Source organism: Gigantopelta aegis, chromosome 7, assembly GCF_016097555.1.
Source record: "Gigantopelta aegis isolate Gae_Host chromosome 7, Gae_host_genome, whole genome shotgun sequence".
Taxonomy (NCBI): domain Eukaryota; kingdom Metazoa; phylum Mollusca; class Gastropoda; order Neomphalida; family Peltospiridae; genus Gigantopelta; species Gigantopelta aegis.
In genome coordinates, this window is record NC_054705.1 from 15995157 (window position 1) to 16008996 (window position 13840).

The 13840-nt window shown below is 39.8% G+C and overlaps 1 protein-coding gene across 1 annotated transcript; it reads right to left on the reverse strand.

Annotated features, from left to right (window-relative positions):
• Window positions 1-6180: 6180 nt before the first annotated feature.
• On the reverse strand, window positions 6181-13330 carry LOC121377581 (calcitonin receptor-like protein 1). The gene is made up of 2 exons (XM_041505639.1): window positions 11803-13330; window positions 6181-7904 (listed from the first exon to the last, which is right to left on the reverse strand). Exon 2 carries the CDS (start codon window positions 7856-7858, stop codon window positions 6563-6565), a length of 1296 nt encoding a protein of 431 aa, XP_041361573.1. The 5' UTR covers window positions 7859-7904; window positions 11803-13330; the 3' UTR covers window positions 6181-6562.
• Between the last annotated feature and the right edge of the window lie 510 nt (window positions 13331-13840).

Genomic DNA, 13840 nt, shown 5'->3' on the forward strand with positions numbered 1-13840 from the left:
TTCGACATTCATACGTATATTTAAGTTAAATGAGTATAAATGTAAACTATCTGGGTATGGACGTAATACTACTTGATGCGATGTTTTCTGGAAATAGGGTCGCAGAAGGTAAGTGGTGTTTTGTTTGTTTAGTTCTTTGATTCGTGTGGCCGGTATTTATTTTTGCGGTACTTTTGTTAAACGACACCACTAGAGCAGATTGATTTTGTAATCATCGGCTATTGGATGTCAAACATTTGGTAATTTGACATTTATAGTCTTAGAGAGGAAACCCGTTACGGTTTTTTTTCATTAGTAGCAAGGGATCTTTTATATACACCTTCCCACAGACAGGCTAGCACATACCACGGTCATTGATGCACAGGCTGGAGCGAGAAATAGCCCAATGGGCCCACCGACGGGGTTCGAACCCAGACCGATCGCGCATCAAGCGATATTGGGGTAGGCCTACCACCCAAATTGGAGGTCAGAACAGTATAGAACAGTTTATTTCAAATATAAAACATGGGCGGGGGGGGGGGGGGGGGGGGGGGCGGTATAGAGGCGTGATTGGGGGGACATGGCTTCCATTATTCTCCCTCCGGCTACGCCAATTCAGTGGTGGATCCAAGGGAGTGGCGGGAGGGGGGCAGGAGTCCGGCCGCCCCACCTAAATTTTTCATTTAATGGTAATTTGTTAAAAAAACTTTTTTATTTACACAGAAATTTTTAGAAAAAGATTTTTTTGTTTTGTTTTGATATTTACATATACCGCATTTGATCTGTCAGTCAGACATGGCTCCCATCTCACATATCTACTTGCTTCCGTCGTGCCCGATAAACAAATCTTTAAGTATCTTAAAACTCATGCGATACCTCATTTTTTGCCAGGTAAATAAAAATATCGATGCAATACGTGTTATATGTGTACTAGAGGATGTTGATAAATTGTTTATATCAGTTATTTAAAATAGTAACTTTAACAGCAATACAGTGACGAATGTAAGGTGTCGGACACACTATTCTCTATCTCTTACACACTCAATGGGTAGGTGTAAACCACTTGCACCGACTAGTGATCCATAACTGGTTCAACAAAGGCCATGGTTTGTGCTATCCTGCCTGTTGTAAGCGCAATTAAAGGATCCCTTGCTGCCTGTCGCAAAAGAGTAGCCTATATGGTGACAGCGGGTTTCCTCTAAAAAAACAATGTCAGAATGACCATATGTTTGACGTCCAATAGCCGATGATAAGATAAAAAATGAGTGTGCTCTAGTGGCGTCGTTAAATAAAACAAACTTTACTTTACTTACACACCCTCTCTCTCTTTATATCTGTCTCTCTCCCTCTCTCTTCCTCTGTCTGTCTCCTCCCCCTCTCTCCTCCCCCCTCCTCTCTCTCTCTCTCTCTCTCTCTCTCTCTCTCTCTCTCTCTCTCTCTCTCTCTCTCTCTCTCTCTATGAATTAGCGTCTTGAAATAACATATATACGTATGTGTGTATATAAAGGATACTCCCCGAGTGTCTTGTGATATCATAATTTATCAGCACGAGTTGATAAAAGTATGAAATCCAAAGCTTGCTGATTTTTTGTTAATACTTTTATCAACGACTGTTGATAAATTAAGATATCACAAGACACGAGGGGGTACTCTTTTTATCATCCATTATCATTCTTTTCATCTGCGACAATTTCTTAAGCTTCATTTGAGCTTGCAACTACTGTACATGCCCATAGGAACGATTTCTGGAGGGGGCTCAATCTCTAGTTTGTATTTTTATGGAGCAGGACAAAAAAAACCGTATATTTTTGGGCAGAGCGCCCCCTCCCCTCCTCCCCTGTTCCTAAGGCATTTTCTCTGAAGTTTATTTTTAAGTGCTCTTAAATCCACATAAATCAACTGCATGTATATTATATTCTTAAATCCACATAAATCAACTACAATTATATCCTTAAATCCACATAAATCAATTACAATTATATCCTTAAATCCACATAAATCAATTACAATTATATCCTTAAATCCATATAATCAACTACAATTATATCCTAAAATCCACACAATTCAACTACAATTATATCCTTAAATCCACATAAATGAACTACAATTATATCCTTAAATCCACATAAATCAATTACAATTATATCCTTAAATCCACATAAATCAACTACATGTATATCCTTAAATCCGCATAAATCAACTACATGCTTATGTATCCTTAAATCCACAAATCAGCAACATGCATATCCTTAAATCCACATAAATCAGCAACAATTATATCCTTAAATCCACATAAATCAACTACAATTATATTCTTAAATCCACATAAATCAACTGCTATTATAGCCTTAAATCGACATACATCAACTACCTGTATATCCAGCAGAAAATAACACAAGGTTAAGAAACTAATGATTCTCATACATAGTACTTGTGCTATTATGTTTTGCTACACATGTAGTTGATTTATGTGAATTTAAGGGCACTTTTAAACTAAACTTCAGAGCAAATTCCTTACAACCCCACATCACAGTACATGCGATCACTAGAGGAACAGATAAACAGATGAACATATGTTTCATAAAGATTAACAAAAATAATATATCCTACACATTTTTGGAAAAATATATTAAAACCCCCAGAAGAGTTTATGCAAGACCTATTTCATGTGACGTGATCGTAGTATCTAACGTCAAGGTTATAAAACATCTGTGAAGAACGTTTTAAAGAAGTTGTTTCGTTTTACGTGTTATATGATAGAAAATAGGCAGATTTGTTTAGAGTTAAACACGTTTGTTTTGTTTAACGCCAGCACATTAATCATCGGCTGTTGGATGTTAAACATGTGGTAGTTTTTATATATAGTCTTAGAGACGAAACTCGCTATATTTTTCACTTAGTATTAATATATATTTGATATGCACGATTCCTCAGACAGGATAGCACATACCACGGCCGTTTATACACCAGACTTGGTGCACTGGTTGGAACGAGGAATAGCCCAATAGGCACACCGATGGGGATCGATCCCAGACCGACCGCGCTTCAGGCAAGGGCTTTACCAGTGGGCTACGTCCCGTCCCGATTTGTTTACAGAAAAAAAAGAGTTTCATTTAACGACGCACTCAACACAATTTATTTAATGTTATATGGCGTCAGACATGGTTAAGGACCATACAGGTATTGAGAGAGTAAACCCGCTGCCGCCGCTACCTGGGCTACTCTTTTTGATTAGCAGCAAGGGATCTTTTATATGCACCATCCCACAGACAGGGTAGTACAGACCACAGCCGTTGATATGCGGTAGCATCATTCTGAAAAGACAAACGATTTTTAAAAATCAACAACAAATACCCCAAAACGTTTTAAATTTTTATTGTGACAACGGCCATGGATTATACAAAAGATGCGTCATATTAAAGTTACATTCTCTGGTTACCATATTATAACATCATGTACAAATATAAAATACAAGCTCAAATGCACTTTTAAAAAACTCATGTGTGTTCGCTATGAACGGAGATCGTCAAAAGTATACGCTTAATTCGTCGCCTGTGCCGCCATAGCTCGGCAAAGCATAAACGACAGCCAGTTGTCACTTTCAGTTAACACGTGCGTTTGCCGATCTCAAATTGTAGGGTTCGTCTCAAAAAATTAAAAGAGAAATCTTGCGCTGTACGAAGAACGTTCGGTTGAGGATACGGTACTAGAGTCTTTCGTTAAAACCGGTTTGATTTTAACAACGTATTATCGACAATCGGACCTTCCTATTTCAGAATTAATATTTTATAAAGTGTTAGTAGAACTTTCAAAGTTTAGTTTATATACTAGTAACACATTAATCATGTATATATTTTTTAAAATAAATTATACTAAAGTAGACAATGAACGTTTTCACTTCTTAATTTTACGTGTTAAAATCGCATAATTCAAATAAATATTCTTTCGTTTGGAAAGGGTAAAGTTGGGGGGGGGGGGGGTGTTTAACGACATCAAAGTTAGAGAATATTGATTTAATAATCATCCAACGCCATACAACCGTAAATAAAATGTGTTGAGTGCGTCGTTAAATAAAACATCTGCTGTTGGATGTCTAACATTTGGTAATTTTGACATATAATCTTAGAGAGGAATCGGGTGCATGTGCAGGGGGAGGGTATTGGAGGTCGAAACCCTTACTTACCCAAGCTTAACAAAAATTGAAATGTATTTTCTGGGGGAGCATGGCCCCATATAAACACAGTCTATATCCCCAAACCCGCTGAAATCCCTGCACACGCGCCTTGGATCCAAAGGGATCGTTTATATGTACCATCCCACAGACAGGATATCACATACCTTTTATATACCCGCCGATGGGGATCGATCCTAGACTGACCGCGCATTTCCAAAAAACACCTTTTTATGTCTAAGGTATGAATAAAAATAACATATTGTCTTGAAATATGTTACGTAAATCGAACACAGTACCCTCTTCCTCTACCCCTAGAGCGTTACGTAATTAGTAACACCCCTTTACATGTAACGCGTATGCCAACAGCTGGCCACTGTCAAAATTTCAAGGCAAATCCCCCACCCACCGACCTCTGGAAAGGCGTTGTACCATACCTCTATGGATATAAATATGTTTTGGAGATATGAGACGACCCCTCAATCAAGACGGTTAAATTTGTTCAAAAATTGCGAAATCTCACGTGATCTCTTGTTGGGGAATTCCACACTTGTGATAAGCCAACGAAAACCGAGATTGGTAGGAGCCCGTCAAAAGTGTCCCACTTTCGAAATACTGGCTTTGTTTTTGACCTGGATAAGCCAGCGTAGTGAAACCATTGCGGAGTGCGGAGTGCGGCATCATATATGCACCAAACGTAATTGGATTTTCTGCTCTACATGCTTAAATAATAAAAAAATATTCCGGATACTACCGCTTTAACAATTTCATCTAATTAAAACCAAATCCTACTGGTCACTCCCAATTTAGGTCAGTCTGCAGACCTAATCAAAGCTAATTTTATCGATTGAACCCAAACCGATCAATTTTCGATGATTATCGATCATTGTTTAGAACATCACTACTTCGACCAACAAAATCACCATCACCAAAATAAAAAAAAGAACAAAAAAAAAGAGCTGGTCTGACCCACGGCACTAACTAACGACCACCGGTAGTAGGGGTGTATAGTAGGTGGTTAGAAGTGCCTCTTAACAATGTCAAAAGTAACTACTGAACACTATCCGAAGAGCTAAAAGCTGATGGGGAATGGCAGGCGTGTGGCACATATAACCACAAGACACAATCGGCATCGGTTAAGATAGACAAGAAGTGACTCTGGTTTATAGTCCCTGAGCTAGGTCTCAGAAGAGACCTAGAAAATGTTTGAGCACAACACCCACTACACAGTTGGTCTGTCACTTCAGGCTGCTTGGGAGATGTCTCTGGAACATTCCTAGCCCTGATGTAGGCCTAGAGTTAAATTATGGCAGCAACAATAGGTGATAGCCTATTGTCTAACATGGTGGGGGGTGGGGGTGGCTTCGGTGCAAAATTCAACAATTTGATTTGATTTTCTCGGCTTCTACAACAAATATCCTTTAGTTATTGTTGTTAATACTATTTCAATGATGTAAGCCTTTATAAATGTTTTTCAGCTAGCAGCGATATGGATATGATTTGTTAAAAGATGGCCGCCATTTACCAATATGGCTGCCAAATGCCATTTTATTTTACACTTTTATAATATATATATATATATATATATATATATATATATATATATATATATATATTATAAAAGACGCCTAGAAAATTGTTGAGCACAACACAATTGGTTTGTCACTGGGCTAGGAATGTTCCAAAGACATCCCCCACCCAGCCTGAAGTGACAAACAAACTGTGTAGTAGGTGTTTTGCTCAACCATTTTTTTTTTCTGGTCTTGGCTCCCGGACTATTATATCGGATTTACCAACGGTCATAAAGTAAGACCTGATGTCAGGGAAATTGGCGTAGCCAGGATTCTATTTATTTATTTGGGGTGGGGTACCAACACTTTCTATTTTGATGATAATGAAATATAAAATTTGATGGGGTGGGGGTGTATGTTTGGGCCAGTGTTCTAAAAGGTTATACATTTTTTGATTGCAGACAGTTGAAAATGTATTTGAAAACTGTACTGTTCACCAATTTGAAAATTAATGAGCCATTTGGAACTACCATTTAATGTTGTAGCGATATCTGAACTTTGCTTGGCACATCGCGACGCGATTCTGAACAAAATGTCTCAGGACTAGATACATACATACACACGCACGCACGCACGCACACACACACACACACACACACACACACCCCTGTAGGTGATGATTACACCATCGAAGTCACACCAATGTAAAAATTAAATGAATTTACAGAACTGACGATTGTTCACAGAATCAAACTCTCCGTTTGCCGCCATTTTGTCTCGGAACATAATGTCCCCTGCTTATATATATACACTAGTCGGTGATAATTAAACCATCAACATTACACCCTCTTTAATCAATGAAAACTAAATGTATGTACAGAACTGACGATTGTTCATCAAATCAAGCGCTTCGTTTTTCGCCATTTTGTCTCGCGTCCACGTGATTTACAATTTCGTTTCTTGAGCTCTGCCTCCTACCTCGCCATATTTCCGAGTCCAAGAAACTCAGAAACGCCGCCATGACAGTACCCATAATTCCCCGCAGAACGACGTGCAGGTATACAGAGCGCGGTGACGACTCCCGTGCGTGCTCCCTGTACTCTTCTATAAGGAGGTACAGATCCACAGCAGCCGACAGAATCAGGAACGCCAGCGCTCTGAGAGTCCCCTGACAAGCAAACGTCATTTCCGGCGTCATCTCATTGGCGGAGCTCCGACACAGAGCGTAGACGCACACTGTCAAAAGACAGACTGCCATCAGAATGCAAGCGAGTTTGGGAGCGTCAAAAATCCATCTGGATTCGTGACGGACGAATTCAAAGTGGCAGGAAGCGAACTCGCTCGGCAGGACTCCCGTGACGGTGAGGACCCACGCGGTGGTGAAGACGACCGGAATTCCGAACCCGACCATGTACAGCACGAACATCCCGCCTCGTTTGATGACGTCATCAAGAACCGCGAAGAGGTAGTAGATTCCGAGGACGACTATCCACGCGTACGTCGACAGACTGGAGAAGTGCGTGACGTAGGAAACGACCATGCAGACAGCGGCGTTCCTCTGTCCGAGGAATGGAATGACGAACTCGACCAATTGGGCGACGAATCTTAGTAATGACGTCACGAACAATGGCGTCAGAATCTTGTGGCGCTGGGTCCGGTGTCTGACGAGGCACGTGAACAGAAACACGGCGGCGACTAGAAAAATCACCGACAGAGAGTTGCAGACGATCCCAACTACGTCAGCATTACTCAGCAGCTCTCGGCTGCTACTTTCATTTCCGATCAACCCTCTGTCGTCTGCGTCTATCAGGCCTACTTCGTTCCTTCCGCCGATATATCCATCGGGAAATGGATCTTTCTTGGTAGTAGAAACTACCGTGGATGGTTGAAATGTCGACATAATCATGCAGTTTGAATAATTTGTCCACCCTCTAACACTATCGACTCCTGCAGGAGCGAACCATTTGGCGTTCGAGCCGCATGTTTTGTAAGCGTATCCGTCGGGTGTGAAACCTTCCCTGTCCGGACACTGTTGTCGGATCGTCATCCCCGGCAGAGTTGGAGGCCAGCAGAGAATTCCGTCCCAGGTGGCGTTGCAGAACCTAACCAGCCCGATGTTGAACTGTCCCATAGTGGCCAGACATTCCTCCAGACTTCCCCCCACGTGTGCTTGGTTCGATCCCTTGCGCATGTTCATGACGTCACGTACTGCTGTTAATCCGCCATTTTGAAAATTCCCCAATCTGAAAATAAAGTTTTGAATATATACATGAGTTGTTTGCGAACAATATATTTAACAATAATACTACGTTAATGCCAAGGTTGCAAAGAATGAACAAATATTATTATTATTTTTTTTTTTAATGACAATTGGCTTTTTTGTTTTACGAAGTACGTTTGATATCTAGGCTAAGTTATTGCAAAAATTAATCTTCACTGAACGGTTTCTCCTACCGAACATAAGTAAGACTTCGCGTCCTTAATCTCAGTCAGTTCCCCCCACCCCCCACCCAACCACATTTTTCATATTTATTTGTTTCCGTCGTGCCATACAATTAGGTGTCAAACATACAATATTTTTGACACTGGGCTAACGAGACAGTGGGTCAGGAGGGCAGTTGCCCACCCCCCCCTGACCCCCTAGTGCTGGAGCAAAACCTCAAATTCTGACAAAAACGATAGACATATCAGACCCGTACGCAGGGGGGGGGGGGGTGCGAAGGGTGCGTACGCACCCCCCCATAGTCTGCCGAGGTCCATCCGTGGATGTGTAATTTTTTTAAAAATAGTCCGACGATGTGACAAATTTACTTCCCAGAATGCAGGAAAATGCATCTCCTGCATTCTAGATTAAAACAAATTACCCCCCCCCCCCATCCCCATATATAAATTTCTGCGTACGGGCCTGCATATTCGTGGAAAATGTGTTAACCTGAGACCTTTTTACCATTCATTTCCATCATTCTACCTGCAAAATTAGTTGTAATCCATGTAAAAATGCGCAGTGATTCGTTTATAACCCTATATAGCTTTTTGGCAGTAACGCTTATATGAATAAAATTAATGTTGTTATCCAGATTTGGGCATTTTCGTTTAATTAGGGCAAAAACCAGTCTCACCCCCTACAGATATGGGAGCCCGTACGCCTATGACGATGACAACACCACCACCACCGCCACCACCACCAACAACATAATAATAATAATAATAATAATAATAAATTAATAATAATAATAATAATAATAAGTAGTAGTAAATAGCAAACTAGCCTTATTTTCGTGTTGAGATCCGTTTCAGGTCATTTACATTTCAATCATTTCGGGGGAGAATTCCCCCTCCGGACCTCCCCTAAATAACCTCCCTCCATAAACGACTTGTACACTTCCCACACTATCACAACGCACTTCGAGTATCATCCCACCTTCTGCCCGGATTGGCGCTATTCCTTATAAAAGAAGTGTTTGTAAATTTACAGGCTCGCCTTACCATGGAATATTTATAATAGCCAGTTTACCAATGAAGTTGAGGATAGATATCAATTTGGTTTTGTTAGAATGCCCTAGATGTGACAATTTAAGAAGTAAATATATATAAAAATATTTTATTGGAAAGGACCATCAGTTTGCAAAGTTATCGTATTATTAAGTGATACAAATATTAAAGAAAAAACAATCGACTTGTTAAATATATATTTGAATTTAACAAAATACGAGCCTCGTTATGTACATCATGATTAGTCGAAATGATTAATCGAAATGGATATGTAATCGCCCGCAGTTCCCAAATCATCATCGTTAAAGTTTGTTTTGTTTAACGACACAACTAGAGCACATTGATTTATTAATCATCGGCAACTAGATGTCAAACATTTGGTAATTTTGACACAGTCATAGTGAGGAAACCTGCTACATTTTCCCAATAGTAGCAAAGGTTATTTTATTTGCACCATCCCACAGACAGGATAGCATATACCACGATGTTTGATATACCAGTCGTGCTGCGATGGATGAAGCGAGACATAGCCCAATAGACCCACCGACGGGGATCGATCCGAAAACAGACAGCGCCCCAGGCTGGCGCTTTACCACTGGGCTACGTCCCGCCAGCCCTCCCAGTATTAGAAGATGGGAGTGCGAGATTGCACCTTTAAGAGTTGTTTCACACAAAGGTAATAGTTTTGAGAAATAATAGCCAGCTATTATATCACGGCGCGATAGTATTCCCTCACGCGCACTCGTATTGCCGAACACTGATCGCATGACCTTTGAGTTAGCGCCATTACTGTCAAAATGTAACCTTGTCGACAAGAAGATTGCAGATAGAGGCCATTTAAAGTCGTCATCTTGATAGCACATCTGGTGTTCAACAGTAACTCTTTCATTGGAAAAGACTGCCGATAAAAACAGAGGGAAGAGAAGAAGAAGAAAAAAAAAATCGACTGCAGATAAAATATTTCTTTTGGATATATATATATATATACATGTACAACCGTACAACCGAACTTGTTCTGGTCATCCTGGTGTTTCTAATACCCCAAAATGCATTTTTTCTTGTTTTCAAAAACGCACGTGCGTCTGAGAAATAACGGTTATGGAGTCGAGTTCTAGTCTATTTGAAAGGATGTTTCCCTGTTTCCACGTCACAGATTTCTAGATTATAGCGTCACTCTGTTATATGAGGAGGGACGTAGCCCAGTGGTACAGCATTCGCTCGATGCGCGGTCGGCGTGAGATCGATCCCCGTCGGTGGGCCCATTGGGCTGTTTCTCGTTCCAGCCAGTGCACCACGACGGGTATATCAAAGGCCGTGGTGTGTACTACCCTGTCTGTGGGATGGTGCATATAAAAGATCCCTTGCTGCTAATCGGAAAGAGTAGCCCATAAACTGGCGACAGCGGGTTTCCTCTCTCAATATCTGTGTGGTCCTTAATCATATGTCTGACGCCATATAACCGTAAGTAAAATGTGTTGAGTGCGTCGTTAAATAAAACATGTCTTTCTTTCTCGGTTATATATGTATCCAAATGTGTTGCACGTTTGTAGATTAACTACACTTTGGTGTCAATTTTCACAAGCTGAAAGTAGTGCCTGCGTCTTTAAGTGAACTACATGTATTCCCATGTTTCCGGCTAGTAAAATGATACATTTCTATGTTCGGATTATCAGTGTCTGTATATGTAAAGTGTTTCTCGTGGTCCTAATGTTTGTAGCAGCCAAAACTTCATTTAATTTCATAATATATAGCATCAATCTTGGGACAATCAATTTAAATGCTATAGTGAATACATGGCCGCACCCCGAAGAGAGAACTGGAGGCGATTGCCACACACCTCAACCCCAAAATAAAAATAGTGAAAAATGTTTCCTTTTAGAATAAGCTTGCTCTATTTATTTAGCTGCCCGACTGGTATATCAAAGGACGTGGTATGTACGATCCTGTCCACGGGATGGTGCATATGAAAGATCCCTTGCCACTAACGGAACAATGTAGCGGGTTTTCTATCTAAGACTATATGTCAAAAATTACCCAATGTTTGATATCCAATAGCCGATATTTAGTAAATCAATGTGTTCTAGTGGTGTCGTTAAACAATTTTAACTTTATTTAGCTGTGTTTGTCTTCATATGTATGGGTGTATATACGCATGCGTTGTTAATATGTATGCATGTACGTATGTTTGTATGTATGTACAGGGGCTTGTAGAATTTGTATAAAATCCACTAGCCATAGGATCAGTGATTAAAAAAAATTACTAGCCAAGATTAAAAATTCACTAGCCCTACCTTACTTTAAGTTAATACAATTTTACTAAATAATAGTAATAATCAGATATGTCACCTAAATTGGAGATATTTAAAAACACTAACATTGGGGGTTGGGGGTGGGAGCAGGATATTCATATTTACAAAACAGACTTAACTGCAACATTTGACAAAATGTATTTCACTAGCCGTCTGGCATGACGATAGTAGTTATTTACTAGCCCAACATTAAATATCACTAGCCATGGGAGTGGGGCTACAATAATCTAGAAGCCATGATGTACGCACGTACGTGTGTGTGCGTGCGCATATGCTTTTATATAATTCGGCGTGTGTGCGTGGACCCTAAGACAAGAAAGATAAGCAATTAAAGACTTACTTGATGTAGAATGAAGAATCCGTTGGCTTTCCTCGTTATTTTGCTTCTCTCTGCCCAGCTCTTCTTCTTCTTCTAGCTCGCAGAAGTTCTTTAATTGTGTGGTTTCATAGACGTTTTAACAGTCTCAAATTGTATAATTTTCAAATTTCACAGCACAGTTCTCGTCTGCCAAAAAAGTCTTTAATATTACCGTCTCGCAGATTAGTTAATTGATAAGATTTCTGGTTTTCATAATTTTGTAATTATAAATTGTTCTTAATAGTTTTAATGCTCTAGTTATCTTCAATGTCTGCCAGTTGTCTTCAATAACCCGGTTTTACTGAAACTGTTTAATATTAGCGTCTCACAGATTTTACATTGTATGATTTCTAGTTTTGAATACATTTATCTCACAAACTGTTTTATTTAACAAGTTTCATGTCTTCAATAGTTTCGTTTCACAGAAGTTGATTTTTACTTCTCTCAATATTATTATTATTTTTTTTAGAATAATAACCGTCACAGAAGTCATCTGCTATATAGTCTGGAGTCTCTCACACGTTTTTAATATTCGTGTGCCATTTTTGTTTAGTGTCAAAGAAGTTTGATTTCTAAGTCTTGTAGATTTCTCATCTCGTAAACATCCTTAATAACACGGCGGTCCATAAAAATCTTGTTTAACAGAATCCTGGTTTTTGAATCTCATAAACTTTCACGCGTCACAAATATTATATATTTAAAAAGAAAATATTTTTCTTTATCTCACTCTGTTCTTCACTGAAATTTTATTTCAAAGTCTCAGAAATGTTTGTCACAATGTCATCTCAAAACAATCCTTTAATTGTCTCTTCTTCTTCTTGCTTCTCCCTTAAACTCAAAAGACATAGATTAACTGTCTTTCCAATCGTTTGAAAATGATAAGTCTCATTTTACGTTTTCACAGTAGTCGAGTGTCGTCTGCTTGGCAGACCAGAAGTCAGCTGACTATACCGTCTGCAACTCGTAGAACGCGCGTCTTCTGTGGCCAAGTGACTGGCGTGGAAATGGAAACTGATGACTTTATTTATCACGTGATTCGAGATTTGGCACAGGGGCCCGAGAGTACAGACTTGAAACGTTTCCGATTTGATAAAGTTTTACTTTCTGATAAACTCTCGTGACACAGATTGGCAGCACGCATGCGCGGTGATTTATAGCCGCGGCGGGCACAGACTGTGAACAGAGTGCGAGTATTTGAGCGTCAAAGGATCTGTTGTTATGTAAAAAATGATCGTTTGTACACGCCTATTAATGTTACGGTTTTAAAGAGAGAGAGAGAGAGAGAAAAGTACTTTTATTAATGGATATTTTGGCTGGAACTGCTGAATGATAAAATGAGAAAAGTATATCAATATGGCGTAGCGAAGGAAATAAAATCCGATCATATCGGCGATATGATAAAACAGAACTCTGTCTACAAACAACAAAATAATTCATAATAAAACACAATGAAAACAACAAAAACAACAACATCACAACAAACCCATCTACCAAAACAATAACAACAACAAAAAAGCAACCCACCCCCAAACAAACAATAAAAAAGAAACAAAAACCAAAAGACGAAAAAACACAACAAAACCCCACAAAAAACAATAAGAAACAACAAAAAAGAAACAAAACAAAAAAAAAAAAAAAAAAAAAAAAAAAAACGACAAAAGACGCGAAAGAACCACACCACTCTCAACTCAAAAAAAAAAAAGAAAAAAAAAAACTCTCGCCTCCCTCCAAATCGCTCTCTCTCTCCTCCTCCTCTCTCTCTCTCTCTCTCTCTCTCTCTCTCTCTCTCTCTCTCTCTCCCTTGCCCTCCCTCTCTCTCTCTCCCCTCTCTCTCTCTCTCTCTCTCTCTCTCTCTCTCTCTCTCTCTCTCTCGCTCTCCCGCCTCCCTCTCTCTCTCTCTCTCTCTCTCTCTCTCTCTCTCTCTCTCTCTCTCTCTCTCTCTCTCTCTCTCTCACTCACACACACACACACACACACACACACAACTCCCCTTCCCCCACCCAGTGCAAGAGCAAATTCT

Bases quoted from the DNA above. Each gene is read 5' to 3' on its own strand.
- LOC121377581 (XM_041505639.1), bottom strand. From the start codon at position 7,858: ATGAACATGCGCAAGGGATCGAACCAAGCACACGTGGGGGGAAGTCTG.